This window comes from Sorghum bicolor, chromosome 2 (genome assembly GCF_000003195.3).
Source record: "Sorghum bicolor cultivar BTx623 chromosome 2, Sorghum_bicolor_NCBIv3, whole genome shotgun sequence".
Taxonomy (NCBI): Eukaryota; Viridiplantae; Streptophyta; class Magnoliopsida; order Poales; family Poaceae; genus Sorghum; species Sorghum bicolor.
In genome coordinates, this window is record NC_012871.2 from 76,801,501 (window position 1) to 76,819,506 (window position 18,006).

At 43.2% G+C, this 18,006-nt stretch overlaps 1 protein-coding gene across 1 annotated transcript; it reads right to left on the bottom strand.

Annotated features, from left to right (window-relative positions):
* On the bottom strand, positions 3,047–5,507 carry LOC8078572 (NAC domain-containing protein 102). Its single transcript, XM_002463358.2, has 3 exons — positions 5,152–5,507; positions 4,735–5,054; positions 3,047–4,149 (listed from the first exon to the last, which is right to left on the bottom strand). Exons 1-3 carry the CDS (start codon positions 5,345–5,347, stop codon positions 3,499–3,501), a joined length of 1,167 nt encoding a protein of 388 aa, XP_002463403.1. The 5' UTR covers positions 5,348–5,507; the 3' UTR covers positions 3,047–3,498.

Sequence of the window (18,006 nt, forward strand, 5' to 3'; positions counted from 1 at the left end):
CACTTGTGGTTATGACTCCACTTCTCACCACACTTGAAACATAGCCCATTCCTCTTCCTAAAGTCCTTCAAATCAGCTAACTTCTCAAGCTCAGATTTCTGGGACTTATGCTTCACTGAATCAACCTCATGAAATTTGTATTTCTCTCCCAGATTCCTAAAACTGGACTTGGCCACATCCTTGTTGAACCCCTTAGAACGCACTTTATTGAGCTCATCTTCTTGAATCAAGGCAAGGGCACTAGCTGTGTCCACATTCTTTGGTCGGTGTAAAACTATCACCCTTCTAATCTCCTCTTTTAATCCCGCAACAAATCGGGTGACAAAGTACGTGTCATCATACCCATTGTTGTACAATAACAATCCATGAGCCAAGTGTTCAAACTTGACCTGATATTCCAACACAGATCATGTCTGCCTCAACTGCTCAAACTGATTCAGTAGTGCTCCCCATCAAACTTGGCCATCACCAACTCACACAGATATGCCCAATCCGTGATTCTTCCCCGCCTCTGAACCGTCTGCAACCACGAAGCAGCCGCACCCTGAAAGTTGAGGGCGGCAAACCTGGTTTTCAGAGATTGGTCCACCATGTATACCTCGAAATAGATCTCGTAGTTATCACGCCAAAGTCTGGGATTAGAACCATCAAATTTCGGAAACTCCATTTTAGGAAATGGAGAGGAGCGAGAAGACAAGGCAAAATCATGATCTCGATGAACAAACAGAAAAGGAGGTGGTCTCATGGACATACCCGTGACCGGGTGCTGCAGGTGAGTTCCAGGGAACCCACCGCAGTCATCCCGGTGATCAAAACACCCCGGCAGGAAACGGGTTTGGTGGAGCGTTCCAGTCAAACCACCCCGGCGTCGCTCGAGGCAGCATCTGCAGGTGATGTGTCGCAGCCACCGCTCGAGGATGAAACTGGTGACCCGGCAACATAGCGTGAGGAATTGGCGTTATCGAGCGCGGTGGAGGCAGTGGTGGCGGTGTAGATGCTTCCAACGTCTGCACTCATGATGTCGTCTGGTCCACCTGACTCGCCCTGCAGCAAATTGTCAAGCGACTTGTCTGCGGTAGATCTCCATGACTCCAGTCCGTCGAGCTTGTCCAGAGTTTGGCGCATCATGTCCTGGAATCTCGCAAATTGCTTCGCCATCGCCTCGAACTACGTCAAGAGATCATCTACGGTCTTCGTCATCTCCTGCTGAAACTTGGTTAGTCGCCTCGTCGGCGCCAGAGTTGAGGAAGACGCCACCGCGACAAGGATCGAAGGCTTTGATACCACTTGTCAGGCTACGGATCAAGCCTGATGGATTTGGTTGAGTGGATCTACTCCTAATCGAAGAAAGTAAGAACTGAACAAGAACGCGCACGAACAGAATATGCAATCTAACCTATCTTTTCTGTAACTAAATGTAATTTCAATGTAACAGAATGGGAGAAACAATGTTTTGGTATTCGATGCATGTCTCCTCAGGCGATACGAGACTTTATACTACCATTACAAGGCCTTCGGCCCACAAAGGAAGAAGGCCGGTCAACCTCCAAACACGGCCCACCTAGCCACTATCGTCATGTATAACCGTTGCTGCCCAACTAGTCACAGTGTCCGGGGTTCTTCTCCTGACACATTGCCCTCTGGGTTTGAAACCCTTCGTTTTTCTAAGAGAACCGACGGGTTAGCTGTGAGTCTATATATTGATAGAGAAGACGAATGATGAAAACATGAAAAGCAAACAACATTATAACACAAGAACACCAACACACTCTAAAACCATTCAGATTATCTCGGTGTGTGTTTGCTCGCTGCCCTTTTCATGGTTGCACCAGAAAAGACTTACAGAGAGCTTGAGCCGCTTGTTGCTGTGGCTGTGCACTCCAGCTACCAGCTCTAGACGACGCTGTAAACATGGGCTTCCTACACGGCAGTTGCCTAACTTTGCTTGTCGCATTTCTACGTAAACCAAAGTACAGTGGTGCTGCTGTGATTTGATTTCTTAGAGGAGCAACACCAAGGATTAACTAATCTGTGTTCAGATAATCAATCGTGATGCTTCCGTCATGGGTGACAGGCCGGGTGAGGTAAAAACACACACTACTAGTATAAATTTGAGCACCTAGTGGGGTAAAACGCTGAATTGGACCGTGGCACAGGCTCTAGAACAAGTGCAATTCGTTCCATGACTTTGTGAGTGCCTGCTGACCGTGTGGAAAAACTGGACATGTGGATAAACTCCGGCCAGTAAAAAAACCATTGTGTCAGCGTCACCACTCACCTGAAAATGGAGCTGTAGTGTCAAGTGGAAGCAAAGCTTAATGCCAGTCAGGTGACACCGGACGTCACACCATGGTTTATTTGTTTCTTATTTTATATATATATATATATATATATATATATATATATATATATATGTTTATCCATCGATAGATTTTGGTGGGACGAATCAATGAAGATTAATCATGTGCTGTAGTATACTACACTAGTAGCTTCGTTGTCCGATATTTGACTATTTTTAGTGCCATTATTTTGTACTACGAGCTCACACATGCTTCATCAATGATATAACTTGAAAAACACAAATAATGCAGCGCACACGTACGGCTTCATATTTGGTCTCTTCCGGGTATATTCTATATTCTCTTCCACTTTGAGAAGCTAACCTGTCTATCTGGAATCCTAATCTCCTGAAGTTCTCAGTTCCTCACCTCATACCAGCCAGAGAATCATTTCATTCTATCCATCATTTTCCGCAGCCTCCTTTTTTTTTTAATCCACCGAATTCATCAGGCAACGGCGGCTATGGAGAGGGGGCCATCTTTATGTTATTATTTTACCACTGTAAAAATAAGCGCTGAAAGGTCAATATATCCACTCCAGCACTCAAATACTGTGTACTATCACCATCCACAAGACTGTGTACAGCACCTTATTTTCATTCCAGAAATCGCAACTGTTGTATTGCCATATATATATATATATATATATATATATATATATATATATATATATATATATTCTTTTGTGGTATTTAATTTTCGGAAGCAATTAAAATGATCATTGTAGTATTATTGATCGATCTAGCAAAGACAATATACTCTTGACTAAATAAAAGTAGCGTACTAGTACATGGATCCATCAAGCTCCAGCTACCTTTGCACTGTGCCTGAAATGAATATAGAGTACAGAGTACAGTACTCTACATAGGAGAAAAAATGGGATACATATACCATACGCCTAATGTTCAATACTGGTTCCAGTACAATCGGTAGTGCTGCTACTTCTACAATTGTTCTTCACCGTACGACCCATCTTATTAATGGCCTCCAATTAATCCCATCCAATAACCAACGAGCTCAATCCCCTTGTTTTCCATGTCGCCGCAGGTTGCTAGCAATTCCTTAGACGATCCATCATGCATATCAGTTGATGGCGTCGTATGCATGGAAGATATATGCATGCCCCCAACAAAGTCAGCTACTAGTAGAAAAGGTGTATCTAGAACTGAGGAAGCATGTGATGGTTGAGGCCGCCGCCGAGCACGGGCGACGTCGTGGCCGGCAAGCCGCCGTTGAGCCTCTTGGGCGGCGGCGAGTGATGGTGGAGGCCAGCAGCTGTGGTGATCATCATCCCGGCGGCGTACTCGTCCGGGCTCATCATCATCGCCTTGCGCTTCCCGCCAGCCGCGGCGGCCGGGGGCGGCGTCGAGTAGATCGTGAGGTCGGAGGCGTCGGCGCCGCCGACGGCCAGGAGCTGGTTGAGGGAGGGGTGGACGGCGAGCGGGGCGTGGTGGTCGGCTATATCGGTCGGGGCGTCCAAGATCTGCGCGATCGTGTACTCGTCCAACAACAGGTCGGAGATGGAGGGTATCTTGGGGAGCCTCGGCAGCGCCGCCGCCGCCGGCTGGTGGTGGTGGTGGGGGTGCATGACGGGCGTAGTAGTAGTAGTAGTCGTAGTACTACTAGCAGCAGCAGCACCGATGTCGCCGACGGCCGGCGCGGCGTAGAAGCTGGTGCAGAAGTCGTCGAAGGAGGTGCCGCCGGGAGAAGGCTCGTCGTGGTCCAGGTGCTCGTAGTCGGCGAGCGGCGGCACCATCGGCGACGCCTGGCTGGACTTCTTGTAGATCCGGCACAGCACCCAGTCGTCCAGCTGCACGCAACAAGGCAAAATGTCATCGTCATCGTCACCGTCGTCGTGTCGTCATGCCCATCGCTGTCAACGCGCGCGCGTTAGTCGTGAGTGTGAATGTAATGCATGCATCTTTGTTTAATTTGCGTGCACCGGCAAGCTGCCATTCACGGCGCGATCGATCGATATGATGCTTGCTAGCTAGTGGCCTAGTGCCTGCTTGCCGGTAGATGTGACGCTGGTTTGGCTGATGGCTATGATTGATGGCTAGTTATATCGCTTTTAGTCTCACAGTTGATCGATGCATGGAGAATTGGAGAAGAAGGATTCAGTCAGTGAGGGCAGTTTGGTCATCCCGCAGAAAAGCAGCTAGCGGAGCTAGTGTGGTAACCAAACCAACGGCGACTGGCGGTGCAACTGAACGACATGCCTGCGCTGCGCACACAGAGAAGAGAGAAGATATATGCCGGCGCGCGCGTGGGTGGCGTGTGCATGCCACCGGCGTGACCCAAGAATATTGTTCAAGTCGTTAGGAACGAATCAAATGAAAGCGGCCTATATGCATGTCAGCATGTGTGTGTGAGTGATCACCATGAACATACATACCCTCATGGAGACGTTCCTGAACTTGGACGGCGGGCGGTAGGCGGCGGCGAGGGGGCTGGTGGAGCCGTTGGCGGCGGCGAGGCGGTACTCGTGCATGATCCAGTTGGTCTTGGAGCCTCTGGGCGGGCGGCCCTTGTAGAAGACGAGCGCCTTCTTGACGCCGACGGCATCGCCGGTGGCGGCGTCGTGGATGGGCTTGTCGGTGCCGGTGGCCTTCCAGTAGCCGGACCCGGCGGCGCGGTTGGGGCGGATGCCGTTGGGGTACTTGCGGTCCCGCGGGCTGAAGAAGTAGTACTCGCCGTCGCCGTACAGCGCCTTGGCTGCCATATATATATATATATATAAATTAAACGTCGTCATTAGTTAGCAGCAAGGTCGTCGTCGTCTCGATCTGTTCATGTGGTCACACAGGCATACCGGGGAGGTCCCATGGGTTGAACTTGTAGATGTCGACGTCGGCGATGATGGGCACGGGGCACGGCGCGGACGCGGCGCGGTTGCGGAGGTAGTGCAGGATGAGCTCGTCGTCCGTCGGGTGGAACCGGAACCCCGGCGGCAGCTGAGACGCCGCCGACATCGTCGTCGTCGTCATCATCGTCTGATGGTGATCCATATATATATATAGGACAGGACGACTAAACTAATAGTAATCTGATGATGGATCGTACGTGCACCGATCGATCGATCGATCGATCGAGTTGGGAGCTAGACCTGGGTCCTTGGATGGATGTGATTCTGAATGGAGCTAACTGAGCCTGAACCTCTCGGGGACGAAGGGGTGGGCCGCTTATATGCTCGCGCGCGCCTTGTCCGCTAGCGCGCGCGTGACGTGGCGGCGTCGGCATTCCGTGGGCGGGCGGGGCGCCTTCGACTCCGACTCCGAGGGCAGAAGCGGCATCGGCACCCGTGGGCTGTCGTCCGATTCGTTATTCCTCGCGTCCGGCATGACAAGGCATCGTCACCACGTGAGAGAGGGAGGGAGGGAGGTCGTTGCAGCTGCAGCGCGCGGGCAGCGGCCGGTGACGCCTGGCCGCTGGCCGGCCCCAGCCCAGCCGCCGCCCTTGCGGCATGCCACCATATGCAGATCTGCTCATCAATCTCGTGTGATATCTATCTCCACTCCTCCACGATATTAGTGTACGTTTGTATTGCAGGCAGCCGCGCTGCTAGCTGGAGATGCCACTACACGAACAGGATTACAGGAGTGGTGATGATGTTAAGGTTGCATATCTGCATTTAATTAGCTTTTTAGTACTCTGGAAAATGAAATAAAATACTTAGTCAAATATGCATGCATTATATTATTTGGCTGTTGTAGCTAGCCTACCGCTCCCTCCCTTCCAAAAATATAATTCTCATTTTTTGAGGAGTCATCGGACAATATTTTAAATGAATTCAACTAAATTCATATAAAAATTGCATCAATTCAATTGAATATTATTAAATTAATTGTTGAATGTATTTGTATAACAAACCTACTTAGAGACATAATTTTCTATAAATTATTAGTCAAACTCAATAATATTTGACTTGATTCGAATTCCAATCTAAAATTGTTTTTTTTTTTTGACATATAGGACTGTATATATACATATAAGTCTCTCTGTACATGCATGTGTGTACTACATACGTACGGGGTGATATTTCATCCGACTTATTGATGAGCCAAAGAATTGCAAGTTCGTGCGCACACAAACTAGCTCATTCTCATTGGTAGTAGAGCAAAATCCACCGCCGGTCCTTGAACTTGGCTGGCGGTGTCATTTAGGTCCCTAAACTTCTAAAGTGATATCTATGAGTCCATAAACTTGACAGACGGTGTCATCTAGATCCCTGAACTTTCAAGGTAATCACCACATGTCCCTAAACTTGGCAGGTGGTGTCATTCCAGTCCCTGAACTTTCAAGGTGATGACTGCAGGTCCCTAAACTTGGCAAGTGTTATTATCCTTGTCCAAATATGGTCTAACCTACTCTATAAGTTGTTATATGTAAATTAATCAAGCATTATTTATCTAATATTTATCATGAAAATATAAATTATATAAAATAATTTATATCAACAAAAAATAAATTAAAGTGTTAAAATAATTTACACCAACAAATATATTAGGTTTAAATTGAAGTATAAAAATAGTAAAATTAATTAAATATTTATATATCATTGATAGTATTACAAAATAATATTAAAATTCCTATATATAGTATTAAAAGTTTTCACTATTAAAAGTTACTTCTAATTTTAGTATTATTTTTAAAATTTTAATAGTGTTATTATAAAAGTAACTTTTCTCTGTTATTAATATTATCACATTATTATTAAATATTTTAATACCATAATACTACTATTAAAAGTTTTAATACTATAATACTACTATTAAAGGTTAACTTTTCTCTGTTATTAATACTATCACAATATTATTAAATATTTTAATACCATAATACTACTATTAAAGTTTTAATACTATAATACTACTATTAAATGTTACTTCTATAATAACATTATTAAAAGTTTTAAAATAATACTAATATTAGAAGTAACTTTTAATAGAGAAAACTTTTAATACTATAGGAATTTTAATATTATTTTGTAATACTATCAATGATACACAAATATTTAATTAATTTTACTATTTTTATACTTTAGTTTAAAGCTAATATATTTGTTATTGTAAATTAGTTTAATACTTTAATTTGTTTTTTATTGATGTAAATTATTTTATATAATTTATATTTTCCTGACAAATATGAGATAAATAATGATTGATTAATTGACACATGTTGGATTCACGTTAGCTTATATAGAGTAGGTTAGACTATGTTTGGATACGGATGATACCGCTTGCTAAGTTTAGAGACATGTGATGATCACTTTGAAAGTTCAAGGACTAGAATGACATCACCGGTCAAGTTTAGGAACATGTGGTGATTACCTTAAAAGTTCAGGGATCTAAATGACACAGTCTGCCAAATTTACAGACTCACCAATATCACTTTAGAAGTTTAGAGACGTAGATGACACCGCCGGCCAAGTTCAAGGACCGGCGTTGGATTTTACTCTTGGTAGTACGTGGTTTCGCAAATACTACTAGATTTGTGCCCATGCGAAAACTGAGCACAGTACGTACAGTACTAAGCTACTCCGTAGTATAGTAGGCAACGAATTCTCAGCGCTAGGATGCACGCGCGCGTTGTTCTTCCGACTGATAATTAACAAAATAATACAGTATATACTACTAGTAGCATCAAGGATGACCGGTCTTATACGTCACATCTGATCCAGTGGCAGCGGTGCTTGTTGCTACATACCTAGGCCTTGTTTAGTTCACCCAAAAACCAAAAAGTTTTCAAGATTCCCTGTAATATCGAATCTTTCGATACATGCATGAAACATTAAATATAAACGAAAATAAAAACTAATTGCACAGTTTAACTGTAAATCGCGAGACGAATCTTTTGATCCTAGTTAGTCTATAATTGAACAATATTTGCCACAAATAAACGAAAGTAGTACGGTAGCAAAATTCAAAATCTTTTCGCATCTAAACAAGGCCCTAGCGCTGGGTGTTGCACCGGATATCACTCTTAGGCCTTGTTTGGTCACATGCATAGAGCATTAAATAAAGATAAAAATAAAAACTAATTACACAGTTTATCAGAAATTTGTGAGATAAATCTTTTGAGCCTAGTTACTCCGTGATTGGACAATGTTTGTCAAATAAAAACGAAAGTGCTACAATAGCCAAAAAACCAAAATTTTGCCAACTAAACGAGGCCTTAGTTTTGAGATATGAATTCATTGGCGGGTTCACATACATGGACGTGAATGGTCCTTTTCCGTCGAAAGGCCAAACTCTTGACTCCAACCACTTATATATGCAACTCACTTGGAACTTCGCTGCTGATGACGTGTGGGACAGGACTCTGTTCATGGGTGGATAAATATATTCTCCTCGTCGTCACAAGTGACGTTCTTTCGACACGTAAGGTCATACAACGTACAACCCTGATCCACTTAAGAGGGTGCTTGTTGGATCCATGGCTAAAAATTAGCCCATCTAGTAATAATAATGGGCAGGAGCTAGAAGACCTAAAGAACAAAAATAACTCGAGACACACTAAAAAATGATTATTAAGTCAGCCTTATATGTGGTGCTGTGTAAGAGCATTGTGATTCCGACATATTTTCTGGTCTGAAAAATTAATGCTGAAATTATTGTTGGTTGATTTATTTTGAGAGAAAAACATTTCTCGGAGGTAGAAAAAGTATGGCTGAAAAAAAAGAACATGCAGCTCTGTTCTCTTTTTCCACATGTTCTCTTTTTTTCGGCCGTACTTTTTCTACGAGACAGCAGTGGTTTTCTCTCAAAATAAATCAGGCAACAGTAATTTAGCTGCCAATTAGCCTATGATAATGGCTGGTAGAAAAAATCCGCCTACAATAATGGCTAGACATGAGCTAATTACAGGATAGTAAGGATTAATGTGCTCTAGCTGCCAATTAGCCTCGAGTTCACATGTTTGTCTATTAGCCCATGTTTGTCTCCCTCCTGTTTGGCATCTGGCATCTGAGAATAGATATCATCCTTTTTGGCACATGACATTTGAGAATAGGCAGGGCTAACTAGCTGTTAGCCTGTGGGATCCAAACAAAATTAAATCACTTATATTTTCCTTATATATCCTTTAAATGTGTGAGTATTACTAAGTAGATGCTTTATTAAATAATCCATGCTAACCTTCAACATACTAGGAAAAAGAGATAGATTCTAAACATTATAAAAAAGACATTTGTAGATCTCTCTTAAAATTACCATCATGTGCTAAAAGGTGGATAGATTGAGTAATATATCATGGATGTACCTCTTGAGACAAAAGTTTACACATGTTGATCCAAATCTCTTATATAAGTATTAGCAAACATAAAAAAACGCTCTTTGGCGTGGTCGGGAAAAAATATTAGCAAACACATCCGTGCGTTTGCAAGAGAACGCATAACTTGCATCATCTGTTTGAATACATCTTATTAGAATCAAACTCTATACCGTGATTGGATATGTGATGCGAACTCATATGAGCACGGATTATGACTTTTAGAAAACATATTTTTAGATGTAGTTAGAATAACAATCACCTCTACAAATCTATTTTTGAGGCTGTCTTCCAACCCGCCTCGAAAATTGATTTTCTATGGACAGCTGGCATCCTTATATGGAGGCATCTAGAAATCATTGATGCCTAGAGATGCAAAGGTAGAGTCAGCTAGTTCAGCTGTCTCTCTATATAGAGCCTTATGTGCTGCCTAAAGATCTTTCGTAAAAGTGTAAAATCAGTTAGTTCTCTAAGCTTATCTCTAAGGCCCTGTTTAGTTACTTTGGATTTTTTAACTCTCATCACATCAAATGTTTAGACACATATATATATATATATATATATATATATATATATATATATATATATATATATATATATATATATATATGGAGTACTAAATATATACTATTTATAAAATTAAAAACACAGCTAGAGAATAATTTGCGACACAAATCTTTTGAGCCTAATTAGTCTATGATTGGACACTAATTGTCATATAAAACAAAAATATTATAATACTTGTTAAATTTTAACACTCTCAACCAAACATCTCCTAATTCTTCACGTACTATACTATTCCTATTATAACTGGACAGGAGATTTTTTATGCTCAAGAGAGTGGAGGGAGAGACGAATCGGGAGAGAGAGAGAGAGAGAGTGAAGAACGAAAATGCATGTATTATTGGAGTAAAAGCTTTCGCTCTTTAATATTAAAATATTGTAGATTTATAAACTTCCAATGTTAGGTTCAAACAGCGGCTTTGCACGCTCGTCAATATCTATGTCCATTTATCTAGCTGCTGTTTGAAGTTTGGTTCCTGCAGCTCACTTAGTCACAAGCTGTTCGCACACATGCATAGCACCATATGCAAAGTTGTGGTGTCATCAGAGCTAACAGGGCTAATAAGCGAGGCAACAGACACGTACGTGCGCGTCCATGCTCATTGCGTAAGTCGAGATTAGCTACGGTATGTCATCTGGATCGGAGAGAACACATACCAAACATCTGTCTGGCATCAAAGCAAACTGAACACACCGACGACAGACCAAATCACTCCATATATATATGTTTATCTCTCTCTGAAAAAATTATACGTGCACGTTTAGGTAGTGCAAGCGCTGCTGCTGAACGACTAGCCAAACAGTAGTTGAATGCCAAGAGATTCGCATGACAACGAAAGGTAGCTGGTGAAGCTAGCTAGCACACGAATCCCATCTAGTAAGGTCGATGGAGACTGGAGAGGGAGATCGAGGACGACGCATGCATGCACCTAGCTACTATCTTATCATCAACAAGACCCTGCTAGCTAGCTAGCCAGCTTATTATTGGCAAGCAGTGTGTTAAACTGTTAACGTTAAAGGCAGGGTATCTTTAGCCAAAAGCTTTGCGATTTCTTAGCCTTTTAATTAGATCCGTGCACAAGCTAGCTATCTATTCCACTGCAGCAGCACACGATGGACAGTAGTGTGCGCTCGTGTCGTCGTGTCGCTAGCTACCACGCCTGCAGCATTCCAGCAGTGTCCAGTGCTATTAGCTGCATACGACGACTCGTCAAAGCTAGCTAGTAGCTAATTAAGTGGAGGACGCGCGACAGCGGCCGGCGAGCACCCATCGTCGATCGTCGGTAAGCTGCGCTTGGCCGCAACAGTGGCACGCGCGCGCGACGACGACGATGACGCACTGTACCGATCGATCCAACAGCGACACCGTCGTCGAGCCGGCGAGGTACGCTGTGCGCTCGCGTCGGCGTCGATCGGCATCGCCGTCACCGCAGTAACTTGCTGGGTGGCGGGCGGGCGCGGTAAGTCATCGAACCGTCGCTGTCGCCGGCACGTACGTGTCGCCGTGCGCGCGCCGCCGGCCGCCACCTGTGGATACTGGGCAACTGATGGTGGTATAGCTAGTCGTTCTTGCGAGCCAGGCATCGCCGGAAGGCGACGGCCGGAGCGATGGCGATCGACGACTCGGACTCCATCGCACACAGAAGAAGAGCTCTTCTTCGGTACTCCACTTGCCAAAATTGACATCCATCCATCCATCCATCCATCATGCCACCAGTCCCAGGCCATGCATCTAAGTGACGTAGGACACAATGCAACGATAGATGAGCTCATGTCCTGTACTCCTGTACCTGGAAAAAGATGGCCTTTTCCTAATTCTTTGTCAGAATTATTAAGCAGATAACGAAAAATAAGGGAAAAATAAACAGAGAAGCATGCATATATATGTGCAACTGGTACACACAAAATGCATGATGGGAGGAGATAACAGATAACTGAACTTTTTTTAGCGATGTATCTGAACTTTTTTCAGCATGTTTGGTAGAGCCCATGCTGCAGGTGGATGTATATATATCTCGAGTATAATATAATGCCCGGGACAGGGAAAAAGCTAGGAAATGGATAAACACTGCAGGTGGGAATAAACTAATGGGATGTGGGTGACCCAGATGGAATTCAATTGCATGAAGAAAGCGGTTTGATCGATGCTGACGACGACCCTACTAGCCCAGGATTGCTAGCACCATTTTTTCCTGAATCTGTCATGTCTTGACCATTCCGTCCTCGTTGCATGCGTTGCTAGTCATTCTCATTCAGCCGCCAGCCACACACAAGTTTGAACTAAAATATATAACTCGATGCGTGCCTCTGATCGAGTGGATTCAAAGTGACCTGGTCCTGGTGCAATACCATCACAGAAAACCTTCAAGATTCTGCAAGGCAGCTGTAGAATAAATATATCATATTATTGCATGAATGAAAATTCAGAGAGAAAACTGATGCACTACCGGTACATGCACAGTTGTCTGAATGTTCTGACATCAATCAAAACTCTGAAGTCAGAACTGCTGAGCTTGGACCTTCGGACCGAACTTGAGCAGTGGAATTGTTCTGTCATCAATCAAAACTCTGAAGTCAGAACTGCTGAGCTTGGACCTTCGGACCGAACTTGAGCATGGAGTACTGTTCGGCTAATAAGTTTCTGCGTTCTGGACAGCGACCAAACATGCATGCATCTCCAGCTCCAGCGCGATCTGGGTCAAAATTCAAGGAGCAGCAGCTAGGCAGCTATCATAGCAACAAGGTTGGAGCCAATGGGGTGAGCTAGCTTGGAGGACGACGAGAGTGTGTGTTTGCTTACTGCAGGTAGTGGACAAACAACCGAAACAAAAGCCTGCAAGCTAGGGTTATTTTCGTCGATGAAGACTACTACTATCGGTGGTCACTGCATGCATGCATTCGATTCGACGACTGGAGTATATTATTTGGGGAACGGAAGACGAAAGGAACGCGAAATAGCTAGGGTTTAGATCGATGGATGGAGGACGAGGTTCGATGGTAAAAAGTCCTTGCGTGGTTATCCGGAGTACTACTACATGTCGTTGTACCCCACACGTGCAAGTGCAAGCAAGACCGGCAGGCAGGCAGGCATATCCCACTGCACATCCTCCTCTTGTTTGCCCCTCGTCACACGGGTCTATATATCGGACTGATGAGATCATCTGGCTGCGGGCAGATACTGTCATACTACTGTCGTGGAACAAGTGTAGTATGCTGCTCTCTCTCTCTCTCTGACGTGCAGTGTGTTCATCATGCATGCATGTGTGGCCACAACTGGTGATGAACTGACCGATGATGATATGCACATGCGCGATAGAGAGGCCAGTCGACGTCGACGTCGCCGGTTTATCGTTCAGATGAGCAATAAAGAAAAACTAGCTAGCATGAAACGAATGACAGACTGCTGTATATATATCTATCGTCTGCAGTAGCTTAGGTTGGTTTGGCGCTCGTTGTTCGATTGACTAATAAGCCATGACAGAAAGTACTGTTAACTGATTTGTTGTGAGAGACTGCTAAATGACCGGTAGATTCAGATGATAAGCTCGAGCGAACAGGTAGGCGGTGTAGAGACTAGACTAGCTACCGTGACTTGTGAGCCTATGTAAGATTGACAGGTGGTATGGCACTGCGCTACAATCTTCAGGCATGCATATCCCCGTATCTGTATGCATGGGCTGCCCGCTCCTTTTGACTGAAACGCAACTGGTGTGGCATGGCAATGACATGGTAGCTTCACAGGGCGTGCAACGCTCCCAGTGGACGCAGACGCAGTGCTGTTGCACTCAACGGAAAAGGTTGTGATAGCTTCGTCCATGCCTCTGGAGGCGGCAGAGGATAGCACGCACATCGTCATCAGCTCAAGCTGAACATTGGACGGTCTACCTGCAGGCCTTAGCCACAAATTTGGTTCATCACCTCTCTTTTCATTAATGTTTTTCCAAAATCCTGCAGAATCCCGACCTGGTCTGCCCGCCATATTGCTTCGTCTCTTTCCTATCAGCTTCAAATAGAAAAATGAGCTAGCTAGCTACGTACCTGGCTGCTGCCTGGTGGGCAATTAAAGTAGAGGTTGACAGGCAATTACATGTCTAATTGGTCTCTGTGGCAATCTCCGCAACAATAGAATATTGAATATACATATACTTACACTTACAAGAAATCCAAAGTAAGTCATTTTCGGTGTATAATATATGATTTAAATTGTCAATTCGACATGTTATGAAATTGGAAAGTCAAGAATGTCACTTGAGGTATATATAAAGAAACCGAATGATTGCGTTCCACTAGTTTTGCAGGTTATTTGTGATGTATGAGTACACGCAAGAGCCTGGCCATGCAGTTGTACGTCTAACTGTTCTTCTAGCGGCGGCTGGAATCAACTAAAATCCCCAAATAAATGAATAAATTAGGGCAGTAAGAAGAAAGGAAAGGATTGTTTCCTCAAAAAAACGGAAAGGATTACGGCCGACAATATACCCATGACAATTGATAAATAACTCTAAGTTAACTGCTCCATTGGCATTTTATTACAGAGCGTTATTGCTTGACCCATGATGTGTCCATTACGTGACTTGACTAGCTAGTGACTGCCGTAAAAGGATAGGCTTCTGATTCCTGCAGGTTAGACGATAAGCACGAACTGAACTAACCAGTGATAACTGGCATGTGCGTGAAAGCCTGCATTATTCAACACCACGTAGGAGTGTACTACGCAGCAGCGTCGTCGTCACTACTACTGGCCGGCAGTGGCGGCAGGCATACCGGCAGGTCAAGGCATTTAAAAACTAAACTCCATGGAAAGATAAACAGCCCATCGTCTTTAACATCTTTAGTTCTTTAATTTAGGTTGCCGCCATATATAGTATGTTATTATGGTGCGCTATGAAAACCTAGCTACTAGCTTTTGTTAACTCTTTTTTGCAACTGAAAATTAGTAAAGCGGTATACGAGCTGCTAAAAGTAGTAGTAGCTGCGAAGAAGCTACGACGCACTCTCTCCGTCTCGAAATAAATGTCGTTATGATAACTATGCTGGTCAAATTTTTATAGGTTTGATTGGATTTGTAAAAAATGTTAGCAAATTTTGTATCTCCAAATAAATTTATTATAAAAATAGATCCAACAATGTATCGAATAATATTAATTGTGTACTATAAAGATTAATATTTTCTTGTATATATTTGGTCAAAGTTAAAAACGATTGACTTTTTGGAAAGCGAACATGGCATTTATTTTGGGATTGACATGTGTGACGAAGAATGTTACAGGTACTCCCTCCATACTCATAAAACAAGTTGTTTTGACAAGGTTTGGGTCAAATGTTGAGAATATAAATCATGAATAACTTTTAAGTTATTGAGTTTGAAAATAAGAAAACCATATGAATAGACTAGTCTTTAAAATACTTTCATAAAAATATATCTATACCACTTTTTGATAAATATTTTTATAAAAACAAGAAGTAAAAGTTAGACTTTGGAGACCATGTCATTGTCCAAAATAACTTGTTTTATAGGTATGGAGAGAGTATATAGGAGTTAGGAGATAATTAATTAATATATAGCATGATGTTGTTTTATCCTTGAGATATGGATGTTCCATGCCTATTGATCCTAGCTTAGCTGCCAAGCAAAGGACGCGCGCACAATGCAAATCTTAGGAATCTATCCAGTTCCAGCGTGATTTGGACAGTCGTGTCTCGTCCCCACCTCGCTGTATCTAGTTCTATACCACCTGGCTGGCCGGGTCTCCTTGGTTAATTGTCCACGTATGTACGTATGTTCAGTCGGAGCATCGGCAACGTACGTACGTATTGCATTGTGCGACATGTCAAGGTCGTCTAGTACTGCCTAGGTAAAAGGACGTATAGTATAGGTATAGCTGAGCTAAGAAGCAGAGTAGAAGGAAACTTCATAGGAATGCTCAGTAAATAATGCATACAGACATGTGTGCAGATGATACGCGTAGCCCTTTTGCTTACCGGCCCCAATTTCTTGTTATCTTAAAACTCTTTTCCTCTTAAAATACAATAATGGTACGTAGTAAAACTCATGTATATTCGAGAAAAAAAATAATCGACACGTACAACACCAATATGCATGGATGTTTATTTTGGGGTTTCTATGATGGATCGGAGCCATATCGATCAACTAATATGCAGGTGAACTCGATGGGTAAATTACCATTTTCGATGGGTCAACAATCCGTCCCGCGAAAGAGTGTAGTTATCATTTTTGAAAAGTCCTTTCCTTATGTTAAAATTTAACCACCAGATATGTATCGAAAAAGAAAGCATATATACGAATATCTATATGGTGTAGTGGTGCATGCAGGACGGTGCAACGTGGGAAACAAGACAACGACAGCAGGCCGGATCCACACGGCAGGCATGCATGGTTACCTCCGCCTCCACGTACTTCTGCGGTAAATTTTAATGACGTGCGTGGTACCAGAGTAAATCGACCTGCTGTCTAACCAGCCCAGTACGTCCAGCCAGGTGTCAGCACTCATCAGTCGTCTCACCACGCTCACCGGCGCTGGCGTACGTGGTGGTGGTGCATATATATGACTATGACTACCATGTGGTGGGAACTGCATGGGATCGAAGTTTGCATCCATCTTTTGCCCAAGCCCATAACAGGGAGGCTAGGCCTGCTCATCTGTCTGGGTCCTCTCTGGGCTGGGCTACCACATCTGCTCTTGTCCCGTTTCCTTCTTTCTTCTCCAACAAACTGATGCTATCCCAGTGTGATGGTAAGCACATAACCTGGGCTTCCACCATCGTGGGATTTCAAAATCTAAATAAAATATTTGGTCCCAAATTATATTCGGAGACCATTCAAAGGCCCAAACATAATCACAAAATTAAAAATTCTAGCATGTTTGAAATTTTCATACAAAAAGATGCTCTACAAAAACTAAACACAAATTGAGTACAGATCTAAAATTATGTTTGTAACTACAGTGGAAACGCTATGTTCCTAGCAGTGTAACTATAGATAAAATATGCTTTGAATTGTAGAAAGTTCTCTTCAATTTGAGAAACATAAAGATACACTATGACCTAGCACTACAGGAAACAGGCGATTTGCCGGGAGGAAAATCCTTTGCCGGGAGCTTTTTATCGGGCACCCGGCAAAGGATTTCTTTGCCGAATGCCAAAGCCAGAGACTCCCGGCAAAGTATTACTCCCGGCAAATCAGCCTTTGCCGGGGGCCAAGCTCCCGGCAAAGTCTCATCATCGGCAAAACAACCTTGTTTGCCGAAGGCCGACACCCGGCAAAGGTGGTCAGCGGGGTGATGACTAACGGTCGTCACCCTTTGCCGAGAGCCACGCCGTTAGACACCCGGCAAAGATTTTTTATTTTTTATTATAAAAAATCTTTGCCGGGTGTCTCTGACCTGGCTCCCGGCAAAGACTTCTTTGCCGGGAGCCAAATTAAGCTCCCGGCAAATTTTTTTTGTCTTTTTTTGTTTTTTTGATCCATTTTTTTGTGGGGCCTTGATAGAGTAAATAATTCATTATTTGAAAATTTGGCACAATTTTAAGTTTATAAAATATATTTACTTAATTTATTTTCATTTCGTTGAATTTTTACGAGTAATGTAAATTTGAACTACAGGTACATAAAATAATATAATTCGGTTATTCGAAAAATGAGATTCATAATATTTAGGGTATGCCGAGACCGTATCTAGGAAGTCGCATGAATTTTAGCGCATCATATTATCATAGCATGAGATTATACTCACGAGGAAAGTGTATTTAAATTATATAAAATTAAAACAAAGTCCAAAAATCACGAAACTTGTCGATGTGTCTTGTTATTGCATGT

Coding starts and splice junctions, on each gene's coding strand:
- LOC8078572 (XM_002463358.2), bottom strand. CDS start 5,347: ATGGATCACCATCAGACGATGATGACGACGACGACGATGTCGGCGGCG. Junction 5,055..5,151: donor CAACCCATGGGACCTCCCCG/GTATGCCTGTGT, acceptor TATATATGGCAG/CCAAGGCGCTGTACGGCGAC. Junction 4,150..4,734: donor TCAGGAACGTCTCCATGAGG/GTATGTATGTTC, acceptor TGTTGCGTGCAG/CTGGACGACTGGGTGCTGTG.